Source organism: Suricata suricatta, chromosome 2, assembly GCF_006229205.1.
Source record: "Suricata suricatta isolate VVHF042 chromosome 2, meerkat_22Aug2017_6uvM2_HiC, whole genome shotgun sequence".
NCBI classification, from domain to species: Eukaryota; Metazoa; Chordata; class Mammalia; order Carnivora; family Herpestidae; genus Suricata; species Suricata suricatta.
The window spans coordinates 4726744-4740972 of NC_043701.1; the positions used below are offsets into that span (position 1 = coordinate 4726744).

Here is a 14229-nt window from a genome sequence, read left to right on the forward strand (position 1 = left end):
TTCAAGCTTCAATAGTAAATATTCTGTTACTATGTATTAAATACTGCATGCTTTGCCCAAGCTAAGATGAAACCACATCATAAATCAATAAGCATTTTGCATTTTCTTTCATTATCTACTTAAAGTCATGCCTACTGCACCTCTAAACATTTCATTATATCCAATTATACAGCAAACACTCCCAAAATAAACTTAGCTTGTATTGCAGTTTCACTTAACAGTATATAAAATGCTGTGTTGTGACAGGTATCAACTATCCATTAGGTACTAGGCAGACTTTTTTCTAATTCACCTTCTAGGCTCTGGAAACCTTGTTATTAGCGCATGCGCGTGCGCGCACACACACACACACACACACACACACACACACACACACAAATTTCAAATCCAAAGAAAACGGAAGTACCGTGTTGTGTCTCAAGAGTGGGAGCACAGTGCCCCAGTATAGACCCGTGGGAGGGGATGGACTCTGGGGGTGTGGGTAGGTTGTGTTTAGCCTCCAGCAGGCAAGGGTTAGAGCAGAATGGAATTAGAGTACACCGGAATTATGTATTTGATAGATTTTTTTCCGATTGGATCTGTGTATTTCTCTTTTTTCCAGAAGGAGAACTTGTGGACTGTGATGGGAAATCAGAATCTAGTCCTGAACGGGAAGCTGCGGACGAAGAAGCGAAGGGGGCGGAAGGAGCAGACGGTGTCAAAAAGAGAAAAAGGAAACCGTACAGGCCAGGTATCATCCCGAGCTATCAAAACTTAGTTAATTCAAGAAAAAGTGTAGTATTGAGGGCTCCAACTGTAATTAAATGAACAAGATGAAAGATAGCTCCTTAACTCTCCAGACGAAAACTCCACTGAAGAACTGAACTGTTTGAACATACATTTTAGGTGGCAAATTCCTTAAGTCGAGTCTGTGACTACTTCACAAAATATCATGATTGTAATGCCATATCCCGATGATGTCTATTTATTTATACCTGGACCATTAAAGCCGTTTGTGTATTTTTCCTTTGGTGTGCACCTCGGCAGTTCTCTTAGTTTTCAGCGTTTGTTCGCACCACGTATGGTTTTAAAGCTCATCTCAGTGTCTGTGCCGGAACTGGTGAGCATACAATTTGAGGGCGGTATGAGGGTTCTTTCCTAATTTATAGACCCGCTGATGATGGGCTGATCACATGGCGATTTCCTCCCTGCCTCAGAGGAGAGGGGACAGGCGCTCTGGCTTGTAAGGCTTTACTTGCCTCATTGGAGACATTGAAATGGTCACAATCCAGACCTTGTAGGCTTTCTTTCGGCACTTTACTAATGTCTACCTACCAACCAGTGAGACAGTATGTGGAATCAGTTCAGTCTTTAATCTTGTAACTGCTCATATTTTATTGATGAGTGTTCCAAATGCCTTTTGATGTGCAAGGAAAAACTGTCTCACGGTCGTGTGTGTTTTGCAAGACCTTAAGAAGGTAACCTTCCTTACAGATGGGCCACATTGAAAATACGGACCTAAATTAGCTTCATCCAAGTCACTGCAGGAAAGTCATCTTATTTTCCTCTCGTTAGGATGCTGCTTACTACTACACATACTTTTTTAGACACTGCAAACTCCTTCTAGGAGTTTAAATTTGTTGTGTGTGTGTGTTTTTTTTTTTTTTTTCCCCTGACTCTGCCTTTCATGAAGGTCATCCCTGTGACTGAGGGACCCATTAGGTCACAAAGTGGGTTAGACTTAACTTTTGACTCTCAGGCTCTGGTCTGTGGGCTTTATGTCTATCAAGTTATTTAATCCTTATAATATACGTATGAGGAGGTGCTAGACACCACCCCAGTTTTACCATCGAGGGAATTGGAAACACTTCGATAGCTTGTCCAAAGTCCCAGAGTAACCAGAATTAGAATTTCTGCTCTTACCTGTAGAGCTGTATGTGTCTCACGTCCAAGGGCCTTAACTAGACATATCACCCCTGATGTCATCCTGGTTTTGTTTGGATCGTTTAGTTTTGTTTATGTCTTGTTTCCCTGCTCCCTAGCTAATGTACTAATAATGTGAATGATATTTGAGTTACTAATATTTGCTAAACAAGTATAATTTACTGTAGTATTTACTCTGATGCTGTTCAGATGAGGAAATGCATGCAGCCTTTCTGTACTCTAATAATGTATTTTCATACCTGTTTGGTTAGTGATAAGTGGCAGTAGCTTTGACCTCTTGTAATTGCTTATTTCAAGCTCTTGTGTTGTGTATAAAAGTAATTTATTTAAATTAGCCAATATTAATTTTATGAAATGCCTCATTATTTAAGCAGCATCACCCTACTTACTGTGAAAATACTGAGAGAAATCAGTTTATTTACAAGGTTTCCCAATTTCTATTTTGGTTAGGCATTGGGGGATTCATGGTGCGGCAAAGGAGTCGAACTGGGCAAGGAAAGACGAAAAGGTCCGTCATGAGGAAAGATTCTTCAGGCTCCATTTCTGAGCAGTTACCAAACAGAGATGACGGTAATGATTTTGTTTGATTTGACTCCCTTTTCTTGCGTCTGTTTGGAGAAGAATCGTCTTAAATAATGCTGCAGTCACACAACCTTATTGCTTCTTATTGATCCGTGGTTGAGAGTGTCCGTGGAGTTCATGCCTATAACACAGAAATGAGGTTTGATACAGAGAAAGATTTAAATCCAATAGAGTATATTCCTCTGAGAGTTTTTTTAAAACAAGCTTCTTTTATTTCTTGAGTCAAATATAAACAGTTGAGGGACTGAATCGCTTAATTAAACCAGGTGTTTCCTGGTCATCTCACAAGATGCCTTTCTTCGCCTCTCTTTGCTTCTTGGTATAAAATTGGAAACTTTATTTTGTTGAAAGTGATGGGGTATTCCAACAGTTTTTAAGCAAATTGCATTATGTTTTAAAAACATGTCTTCCAATTAATATTCTGTCATCCTCAGTTAGATCTTCACAGAATGCTGAAGCATTGAGTTACTGCTTGAGAACTGGTTCTGATGAGCACTCTGTCGGCGTGGCCAGAGTCTGCGCGCTTTACGTATTTTAAATGCTTTCTGTAGGATATGGGAAAAAAAGATGTTTTCGGCATGTGCTCTGATTGGAGTTCTTCCATTATTATGAGGTGGGGTTTTGACCTGTGAATTAATGAAGATTACAAATCTCGGTCTTATAAGGAAGCGCCAGCTGGTTGTAAAGGAGTTCCTGATACCACTGTGACAACATGACTATAATGACCACGACAAGCCTCAGCTAAGTGTGACCTGTTCAGTGAGCCTGGTTGGGTGTTTTCCATCTCTATTCTGTCGTCTTATTTTAGTTCCTGTTAGGTTAGTGTTTTATCCTTTCACCTGTGGTACCCAGAGCGGTCCATTGAGTTTTATTTTATTATGCATTGTTCCCCTTTCTGAATTGCCTTTTCAGGGTCTTAGCGCTTTCTGGTGTTCGTGCAGAGCTCCCCGCCAGCCTCAGTCCTCTGTTACACTTCTGTACGTAGCTAAGTAAGGTTGAGCCTCGGTCTTAGAGCCTGTGCGCACGTGTGATTCTACGGGGGTCTCCTACCCTTTCTCCCAGTGCCTCATCCCACTGTGTTCATTCTGTGACTAGATACGTACGTACACATCACAGATTACTTTTCGTTTATTTATTTTACTGTGGGTTCATATTCCTTAGAACGTCCTCTGAACTCTTTTGAGGACTGTGTTGCAGGCGGCCTCTTGCACAGAGTGTCTGCATCTGTTACCGCCAGGAACACGAGGTGCTGCCAGCCCAGTGCTTCTTTAGCTTAAAGAATTGAGCTTAAATTCTTACCTTGAAAGTTTTGGTCCACCTGTGTTCTATAAATTCGTGTTTCTTAAACATCAGGGTTATGTTGAGTTTGTGAGGTCTCATTTCACTTTTTGCCTTTCTGCCCAGTACCAAACTCCATGACAAGATGACAAGCCGATTTCTTGGCTCTTGGTGGTGGAGAGGGGGTGGGGGAGGGGAGTGCCGTGCTGGGGAGGAGGGGGTTGGGAGGCTGTATTTCTTGTTATGCCAACTCTGAGTATGGAATCCAGCAGGGTCTCACCTTAATGGGAGGCACCTGGGGTTAATCACCAAACCCTTAACCCGTGCCCAGTGGGGAGGGGGGCAGGACAGCAAGGCCTTGAACTTTGTCTTCTAGTCGCCCATTCCTCAGAAGGCTCTGAAAACTGTGGAGCTCCAGGTCACTGCATTTTAGCAGACCTTCAGAGAGCTTCACTTCTTTGCTTGTTTCTTTATGTGGTTCCTGTTTCACCTTAGTTTTTGGTCTTTGAAGATGCTTTATTTTCTGGTAGATTACTGGGACATTTAAAAAGATTGTTTAAAAAACTGCTTACCTACCATTTGTAGATTTCTTCCGGAAGTCAGTCCCCTTACATACTCGGGCAACAGAGGTGCCCACGCTGGTTTTAGAAGGGACGCGGTTTGTCCTGGGAACGTGAGCGCGTCACCTGACCGCTCACTTCCCTGCTTTACGCAGTGTAGTTGCTTCTGTGCTGACTGCATAGGTCAGAGTTTCGTTTTCTTTCCACTTCTCTGATGTTCAGATTGAACATTGATAGCATATTCATGAGTGTGTGTGTAGTTGGTGGTAGATTATTATAATACATACTACAAAAACCTAACTTGCAGTAAGTCCCTGAGCTTGGCATTGCTGGATTGAGGAAGACACTTTTTCAAAAAGACTTTCGTTGGATCTGCCCAGTAAACTCTGCGGAGAGACTGTTCCTGCTAAGTTGCCTTTAGGAGCATATGCATAGCCATTTCCCCATACTCCAAAGCATTGGTACTTTCATTATTTTCGTTTTTAACAAAATGTCGATGTTAAAGGAAACAGTTTGCAGCTTTGCAAGTAAGGAAATGCTCGTTAAGAGACAAAAGTAAACGTATACTGATATGAAGTAGATGTGCAACGAATTTTGTATGATGCCTAAAAGTTACTGATAAACTTGCTTTGACATCTTGTGAAAAAGCCCGTTGGTTAAGTCATGTTGTTCACCTTAAACTTACAGTGTTGTAGTCACATCTCAATAAAACTGGAGAGAACAAAGGAGCAGCTGGTTTGTTTACATGGATCAATATAGACGTTGGTGAGCTGTAGAGTTACTTTGGGTGGATTTGAATCCCATATATTTATAAATGTGACTGTTGTTTCAGGCTGGAGTGAGCACTTAACAGACACACTAGTTGACGAATCTGTTTCTGTTACTGAAAATACTGAGAAAATAAAGAAGAGATACCGAAAAAGGAAAAATAAGCTTGAAGAAACGTTCCCTGCCTATTTACAAGTAATATTTTGCTTTACATTATATTGTGTAGTTTATTAGCAAAAGAAATGTGATGTATTGAGTTTAAAAAATTGTTTTATTATTTTTGTTATTGTTTTACTCATTTTGTTCTTGGTTACTTATTTTAAATGCTAGTCTTACCTTTCAGAAGCCCATAAAAATTAACATTTACTTTTTTGCACTTTGATACTTTGCATAAAGTTCTTTTGTATCCGGGTTTTTCACCTCTGAGTGTTTCATCGGACACACGAGGACATTTTGAACTGGGGAAGCTCATTCTTCCAGACCAGTCGCACCTGTGTGCTCCCCAAACCCACACCCTCTGGGACGCTCCCTTTGCCCATACGGGTTAGAATAATTAGGTTCACTGAGTAAAGATGGGGTTTTAGCAGACAAAGTTACAGTTTTTAATAATTACTATCACTTTCAGAGGCCAGTGATCCAAAGTTTTCAGTAGAATTGCCTTTGTTTTCTGAAACAGACATCAGAAAAACATCCTCGGGTGAGGACATTCTCTGCTAGGTGGAGGCTCCGTGGAAACGGGAGTCTGTCCGGTTTATCGTGTAAGCCTGAGGTCACAGGAGAGCTCCAGGCCTTGCGGTGTTCTGGAAGGGGCCCTGCCCGTGTTAGAGATGGGGCCGAGTTCCCCCTGCAGCTCGGCCTCTGGTGGACTCCGGTTCCTGGGCCTCTCTGTCCTCAGGAGCGAGAGCCGGATCGTCCTGACGTCCTGCGTGCGAGTGTCCTCTCATCGGTCCCTCTCACACAAGAGTGGGCTACAGAGAGGACCTCGTTGTGGCTTGAATTGCATTGAATTTCTTACCTTAATTTTCCAGTTGGCTCTTAATGGTTTAACTAGTTTTAAAACTACATTTTATCTCCACTCATTTGAATAAAACGTCTTTTGTGTTTAATAAACTTCTAAGCAACGATAATATATACATGAGTGTAAATGTGTATTAAGCAACTAATCCTTAAGGGCAGTGTCATTTTACAGAGAGAGAGAGAGCACACTCCTGCACATGTGTGTACAAGGTGGGGTGGGGGGGGTGGGGGGCGGGGACAGAAGATCTCCTGTACCGGCTCTGCACTGACGGCAGAGAACCCATTGCAGGGCTGGAACTCAGAAACTGTGAGATCATGACCTGAGCCCAAATCAGATGCATAATCTACTCAGCCACCCAGGCGCCCCCAGGGCTGTGTCCGCTTTACAGCTGAGCCTTTAAGGTTGAAGTCCTGGGTTTCAATAGTGCTCTGCTGTGGGTTAGCTGTGCGATCTCATTCTGGTCCCCGCCTGTGTGCCCAGAAATGTTGAGAGAGTGATTAAGAATTCTGTGTGTAAAGTACTTACCTGGTGCTGTGCCGGTCTTTAATACACGTTTTGTTTTTCCCATATTCCCTCTGAATACCTAGCTTGTGTAACTTGGTTTTTGTTAACCATATAATAGTAATTTATTGGTCAGAAAATACCCCCACTTTTATTGTTTAGATTATTTTTACTTGCACTCTTTTGGCTGTCTCCCAGCCTCTTCCTCCTCCCTTTTAATAATTCTCTCTTGAGGACATGGAGTAGATAACTTGCCTCTCCACCCCCCCTCCTCCTGCTGGTCCTTCTGTAACGTGTAACCTGTGTTTGGATGCCTTCTTTCTTTCGCTGTTTGTGAGCCTAGGAAACTGATCACACATTGGAAAAGAGCCTTTACAAGTAGCGGGTCTGGTTTCCTGATGAACTGCTGTAATCCTTGTCTTCTGAGCCGAGTTGTTTCCTTTGGTGTGGGTCAGCCATACCTAGCTGCCTTTTGTTTGTTTTTTGTTGTTGTTGTTGTTGTTGTTTGTTTTGTTTTGTTTTTGAGGTGGGGGTGGGGAGCGCTGTGGAGGAAGCCACTGTAAGGATGCCGTTCCGTGGACATCATGTGGCGCGGCTTTGGCTTCCCCCGCTGACTGGGGAAGTACATGGTGACGAAGGCCACTCTTCCAGTTTTTCTTTATTAGTCCGAACAGTGTCAAGACAGACTGCAAATAACTACATCACCTACCAGACAAATATTTGTGTGGCCTCCTAGTGCTGCTCCTGTGACCTTAGGAGCCCCTGCAGTAGAGATAAAGCCTCCCGCTGGTTCCTTGGAGTCACATTATCAAATCAGAAACCGCATGGAGCCACTCCTTTATATGAAATTAATAAAAATCCAACAAATTAATAAGAATATTACAGGCTTTGATAAATAGCACTGAAATCTTCATGAGTCATTTAAAAAAAATTCTTGCTAATCATGATCTCAGATTTATGCCAAGGCATGAAATAAATGATCTCTAAATTTTAAGATGCTCTATCCTTCAACATTTGCCCTAACGATAAAAGTGTCACTGGTATAAGAAACAAACCATCCTCTACCCAGCGGTCAGCTTTCCTGATTTACAGAACTAAAAAAAATTTTTAATCTTTTAAAAAAATTTTTAATGTTATTTATTTATTTATTTTTGTGAGAGAGAAAGAGACAGCTTGAGCAGGAGAGGATCAGAGAGAGAGAGAGAGGGAGACACGGAGTCTCAAGACAGGCTCCAGGCTCTGAGCTAGCTGTCAGCACAGAGCCTGATTTGGGGCTCGAACCCATGAACTGCAAGATCAAACCCTGAGCCAAAGCCAGATGTTCAACCGACTGAGCCACCCAGGCACCCCTTAATCTTTATTTTTAAGAGAGAGACAATGAAAGTCAGGGAGAGAGACAGTCAGACAGACAGACTCTGATACAGGCTCCAGGCTCTGAGCTGTCAGCACAGAACCCAATGTGGGGCTCAAACTCATGAACTGTGAGATCATGACCTCAGCTGAAGTCACATGCTTAACCCTGAGCCACCCAGATGCCCTTCAGATTTCTTTTTCATACTGAAATGGCTTGTTCATTTAAAAAATGTGAAAATTTCAAATATGTCACTGCCTCAACCAGGTTTCACAAAGAGCTCCTTCCCCATCCCCTTTTCAGAAGTTAGCATTGTTAACAGTTTGTTTATCCTTTCAGAACTTCTTAAATAATTTATTATTAAATTATGAGTCAAAGTAACCTTGGTTTGTATTTTATGTTTTGCTGGACATATCACTCAACTTGTTTTCTTTTATACTGCATTTCAGAGCTGTTCTTTGATAGCCTAGCTCTGTGTCCTTTTAAAATGTTGATATGTTTTGTCTGTAATTTATGTGGTCCTGTGCCTTTTGACTAGTTGAAACTGTTTTCTCCTGTGGTATCATAACAAGTGCTGCAGTGACCCTTTTCCGTTGTGTATCTTTGGCAAGAGTGGGTTACATGTTGAGCTTCTAAAAAATGGGCCTCTACACAGGCTCCTTTTCCCCACAGACTGCCTTCCGGAAAATAGACTAAAGCAGAATTGTTGGGTTGAAGTGAAATGCGTGTATGGGGGGTGTTCCAAGGGCTTCCTTTTGTCCTCCTTATTGATTCTTGAGAAGTTGTGGAGAGGTCCTTGTGTTGTAAGGAGCACAGCTTGAAACCCTAGTCTCTAGGGTAGCGAGAGTATTTTGAAATGGAGAAATGTTAATGGGAGCAAGTGAAGAAAAAGCCATAAAGCCTTTAATAGAGTAAATTTTGTGCACGTAGTATGTTTCAGATGAGTATAAAAACCCTCTTTCAGGTGGATAGCACGTTAAGTCTTTGATGTGGTTGTGAGTCAGTATGAGCTACTGGGTCTCCCCGAAGTACGCACGTACCAAGGCTGTAGGCCAAACCCGTGTGCTGTCCTCTGCAAGTCATCTATCAATATGAATAGTATTCAGAAAGCTTTAGTTTTTCTTACATGAGTTACGGTGCCAGTAGTAGTATAAATTTGTCAATTTTTAAATTTAATTGTAGCCTAACCTCTTGGAGTTTTTGGATTATTGTATCTCCTAGAAACATTCGACACAATTATGTGGTTTTATTTGCATAATTTTGTCTCTAGTAAAACTATAAAAATTGTTTAAAAATAAGGGAAATCTGTATAAAAGAATTGACAGGTTGTTTCTGTATTCATGTATTTCCATATCCAGTTTCTATATTCTTGAATACCAAGTTTTGGTGTTATTTCTGCTTTCTTGTCAAAAACAGCAGAATTACCTGTTACCTTAGAATTTTATAACTAAATCATTTTTATATGTGCTTATCTTTATCTAGGAAGCTTTCTTTGGAAAAGATCTTCTAGATACAAGTAGACAAAACAAGCTAAGTTTAGATAATCTATCAGAAGATACAACTCAACTTTCATATAAATCAAACATGAACACAAATTTCTTGGATCCTTCCTTAGATCCACTACTTAGTTCATCCTCAACTCCAGCAAAACCTGGAACTCACGGTATGTGGAAGCTCTTGCAGATGGGTTCTTTCTCGAATGACATTTGTATTCCTTGTAATTGAACCTTTGAAATGCTTTAGTTTGGCCTCATATGCATTTTAAAAATCAGCGTCGAAGTATTATTTGCGTTCTATAAGTGCAACTATTTTAAGTGGACAGGTAGAAGATTTGGCAAATAGGTTTATCTGTGAAACTCCCACCAAAATCAAGAGTTGCAAAGGAAATTATTCAGTTTATAACATGCTGTGGATAATGTATAGAGGTGTGATTTTCCCATCGTTGAGGAGTGATAAATGTAACAGTCTTCGACTTAAGTGAAATCATTAGAAGCAATGTGACCAGCCCTCTTGCGCACATGCAGGATGTCCAGTCTTCCTTATTGTTAGCAAGAGGGAAGTGAAAGGAGTGATCTAAAGACCATGCTTTTAATTTGTTTTGTCTTGGTGGTCATTTTAGGCCTGTTGTTTTCCGTCCCTGCCTGCTCTCACTCGTGTCTGTGTTGTTACAGTCACACACAGTGAAACACCTGTGGATCCTTCAGAGTGTATCTTACTGTGAAAGTCCATTTAGATCGAAGTTGCTTGCACTTGAGGTCTTCTGAGGATGAGAAATGATGTTGGGCAGAAGGCATTATTGTAGCAGGAAAAAAACATAGAGAAATTCACGATGCTGCTGAGAACGGTCGGTGACGAGGTCACAGTGTGGGGGCTGCAGTAGCACCCACTCCAGAACCCAGACTGCACGGCCATTCTCTGCACTTGGACGACAACTTGTCGTGACTTGTTGTTGGATTTCATTCAGGGTAGACCGTTCCATCAGTTCTGATGATGTGTTGCTGGGATAGAAAACCCCTTTCGTCAAGTAGGGTGAACTTCAAAATACGGTTTTAAAAAAATGTTAGTTGTAATTTATGTAGTAGAATGCCATTGGTTTCTCTCTCTCTCTCTCTCTCTCACACACACACACACACACACACACACACACACACACGCATGCGCGCGCAATCCCTAAGAGAATTATCCACTTGAATTTTCCTTCAAAGGTCTAGAGAATACACTATTGAAGTAAGTTTATTTCTCTAAACATGTCACAAATATTTGGGCATTTAATTTACATGAGTTTTCAGTTTGAAAGATTATGATCTGTATGTATGAATTCAATTTGACAGGTCTATGTTCAGTGGGACAAGACTCTGTGTCTTATAGGGATATTTGATCTAGAATTTTAACAGTATTTTATGTCCCCTCCCCATTTTTTAAAGTCAAAACACAGTTGACGTGGATTAAAACATGCAGATGTCCCTTAGGTTAAATGACTGATGTAATTATTAAATCTCATCGGTGGTCTTCCTGATGAATCCAGGGACCTGCGGGGTCCTCCCCAACTCTCCATTATCTCTCGCTGCACGCCTGACAACATCGACAAACTTGTCTCTGCCTTCAAAATGGGTCCCAAAGACGTGTCCCAGAGCCAGCCATGCCTTAGCTCCACTCTCCGGCGCCCACAGCACCCTTCTCACTAGACTTCCCGGGCTGCGGGCGCTTTCCCCTCCCTGTGCCCTGGGGGCCCGCAGCCTCCCACCAGCTTCCCCCTCTGCTCTATACTGTGGACTAAAGCTCAGTCTTCACCGTGACTTACAAACCATACATAGTCTCAAGTTGCTGCCTTTTTCATTCCCTGCCTCTCCTGCTCTTCATTTCTGCCACACTGGCCGCACTTGGCACAACCCCTCCTGGTCCAGCCTTTCCATCTGCTTTCCCCTCTTCCTGGAGTGTTCTCTCCATCTTTGAGCATTTTACTCCCTGTTCCATTTATATTTAACCTCGTTCATGTCCTTAAAAAGGTCTTCCCTGCCTCCTTTGTCTAATACTTTATCATCTCCGCATCTTATTCTTAATCTTTTTTCCTTCTTGTTCTCTTTATAGCATTTATACCGATATCATTTATTTACTGTCTCCTCTGTGAAAGTAAAGAAAGTAGGCATGCACTCTGTTTTGGTTAGTCTGAATTCCCAGTGCCTGGAACAATGCCTTTTAACATAGCCCATCCACATAATTCTGTACTGATGTTTTTTGGATAAATGAGTGAATTATTACTCAGTGTTGAGATGAAACTTGGAAGTAGGCATCTAACTGGATGGTACCTACTTTATACTTCAAGAAGAATTTCTAAATAATGGGTTTGACTTTCATATTTTATTTATCTTCTATGTTTTATTTTCTAATGTCACTTTTAGAGATGCTACTTTCTTAATGCATTTTTTTGGTTTTGTTATAGCGTTTTGTTTCACTTTTACTGCCTTTAATTTATTGGTCTTTACTTAAAATTTTATTTTATTGTTAATGTACATTAGTCACCAAACAAACATATTCTTAATTTTTAATAGTTCGTTACTCAAAACATTGGTGTATGTTTTCTCTGAAAACTTCTTTATCTTAGAAGTAATAATCTTAACTTTGTATGATTCTAGCACTTAGCATCTGTGTAGTCTAGATATTTAGTGAGTTGTCGAATGAGTTGAGGGTGTTTTAGAATGTGATGTCTAGGACAATATGGAGACTTTAAAAATATACTTGCTATGCTTAGGTGCGGCCGATGACCCCTTAGCTGACATTTCTGAAGTTTTAAACACAGACGATGACATTCTTGGGATAATTTCCGATGACCTTGCAAAATCAGTTGATCATTCAGGTATATATGTCTCTATTTGTCGCGTGTCTGTTTTATGATCCGATGAGAGGTGTATGTGTGTGTGGAACAAGTTTAGTCTTCTCTCTGAAACTGAAAAAACGTTTGTTTTGGCTTTGTCCAAGAACGCATCGTTTTAATTGATCTACCTCAGCCTTTCTGCTTTAGGAGAGGAAATAGCAAGTTAATTTCTGTTGTCTTTCTAATTGCATCAAACTTAAGGCTGGTCGCCCTTCAGTCTTGCTGTATCTGTTTCTTCTTTTGTTTGCACTGCCCCTCACTTCCCAGCCCCGCGGTGATCATCCATTTTATTTGGTTTGGATCTTGTAGGTCTTGATTTATGCACTTTCCAGGTTGAGAGCTCACCTTTTCCATTTGGTAAGAAACTAAGAATGGATGACAGCTGACTAGAAGTAGTCTTCTTTTTTTATAGTGATCTCAGCTGAAACAGCCTGTAGGTGCATGCGTATTGTTAGAGTGCTAATTCGTCACTAATCCCTACTCGCTTTTCCCTCTGCGTGTGTGGCTGCCTCATGGTACAGCCCTGCTGTGCTGTGGGGGCCTTGACCAGTAGTGCCTCTTTTTTGTTCTTTAAATGAATGGTTCTCTTCTTGTTAATATGTTAATTTGTAATTGATAGTATCCCCCAAATGTTATAGAATTAGTTTCTAGCATCAGATCAAATAGGAGCAGACTAAATTTTAGTTTTCAATAGCAGTACTATTGAGAGAGCATGATAAAGTAGACGATAGACCACTTTTACATGTGACTTTTGCCTAAAAACCAACTTGTATGAAATAAAGTATGTTATTTTATAAGCATGATCTATATCTTGTTTTGTGACTACAGAATATTTCCAAAATATGATCTGTAGTTGAAATTATTCACCAAAGAATAATGTTTTCTAAACATTAATTGAGAGTTTTAGAGGATTTCATTACGTGATTCTGTCCCTCCTATGTCCTACACTACATGATGGACAGCTGAACTGTACATTTGAAACTGCTGTTTTCCACGTTAAAACAATTGCTTATACATTGAATACTGTATATTGAATCTTATAGATTCCTATAGTAATAATGTGGTGCTTATTTTTTGTGGAAGTTTAGAATCAGAAGTGTTCTTCTAATCCTCAGGAAATGTATTTACTTTTAAAATGGCACCTAAGTGTACAAATACATTGTGCCTGATTTTTACCAATTGACTATTGAAATCAATACAAGAACCCTGATTAGTATAGAATTACAAACTTTTCGTTGCTCTATTTTAATCGTATTGTTGTCTATTAATGCAGGTAAATAGTGTTATACATTCTATGTGAATATTCAGAATTCACTTTTAATCGGCTTACTCTGCTCCTCCAGCCGGAATAGACATCGGCCCCGGTGCTGATGCTCCATCCTCTTTGCCTCAGCCAAGTGGCAATCCCTGTTCACGGCCGCTAAGTGAAGAGCAGCTGGACGGAATCCTCAGTCCTGAGCTAGACAAAATGGTCACAGATGGTAAAATATTTGCCCTACATCTAGGCTTTCTAAAAGACATGAGTAAATATGATTTTCAAAGATTTCTGCATGCTTCTTTATAATGTGACTTCTATTCTGATCATTTGTGTCAAATGCTATTTTGTATCAGTACAGTGAAATGATAGTTGTTAATATTTCTGTTTCTTTATTTTATCCTAGGAGCGATTCTTGGGAAGTTGTATAAAATTCCAGGTATTTGTGTTCTGTATTTTGAGTTTACGAAAGCGGCCTTCCTAGGGCTCCGGTAGCCGTGCACTCTTACACACTCCGCTCTCTCTCACAGAGCTCGGAGGGAAGGACGTGGAAGACTTGTTCACTGCGGTGCTCAGCCCCGCCGCCGCGCAGCCGCCGCCCCCGCTCCCGCAGCCGCCCCC

The 14229-nt window shown here is 40.9% G+C and overlaps 1 protein-coding gene across 1 annotated transcript in view; it reads left to right on the forward strand.

Annotated features, from left to right (window-relative positions):
* Positions 1-14229, forward strand: part of KMT2C (lysine methyltransferase 2C) — a 217376-nt gene that overhangs the window by 151718 nt on the left and 51429 nt on the right. The window contains exons 24-32 of the mRNA XM_029954361.1: positions 602-730; positions 2374-2493; positions 5176-5306; positions 9464-9644; positions 12231-12335; positions 12663-12710; positions 13697-13834; positions 14015-14047; positions 14139-14223. Coding sequence (XP_029810221.1) covers positions 602-730; positions 2374-2493; positions 5176-5306; positions 9464-9644; positions 12231-12335; positions 12663-12710; positions 13697-13834; positions 14015-14047; positions 14139-14223 — 970 coding nt within the window. The remainder of the gene's footprint in view (positions 1-601; positions 731-2373; positions 2494-5175; positions 5307-9463; positions 9645-12230; positions 12336-12662; positions 12711-13696; positions 13835-14014; positions 14048-14138; positions 14224-14229) is intronic.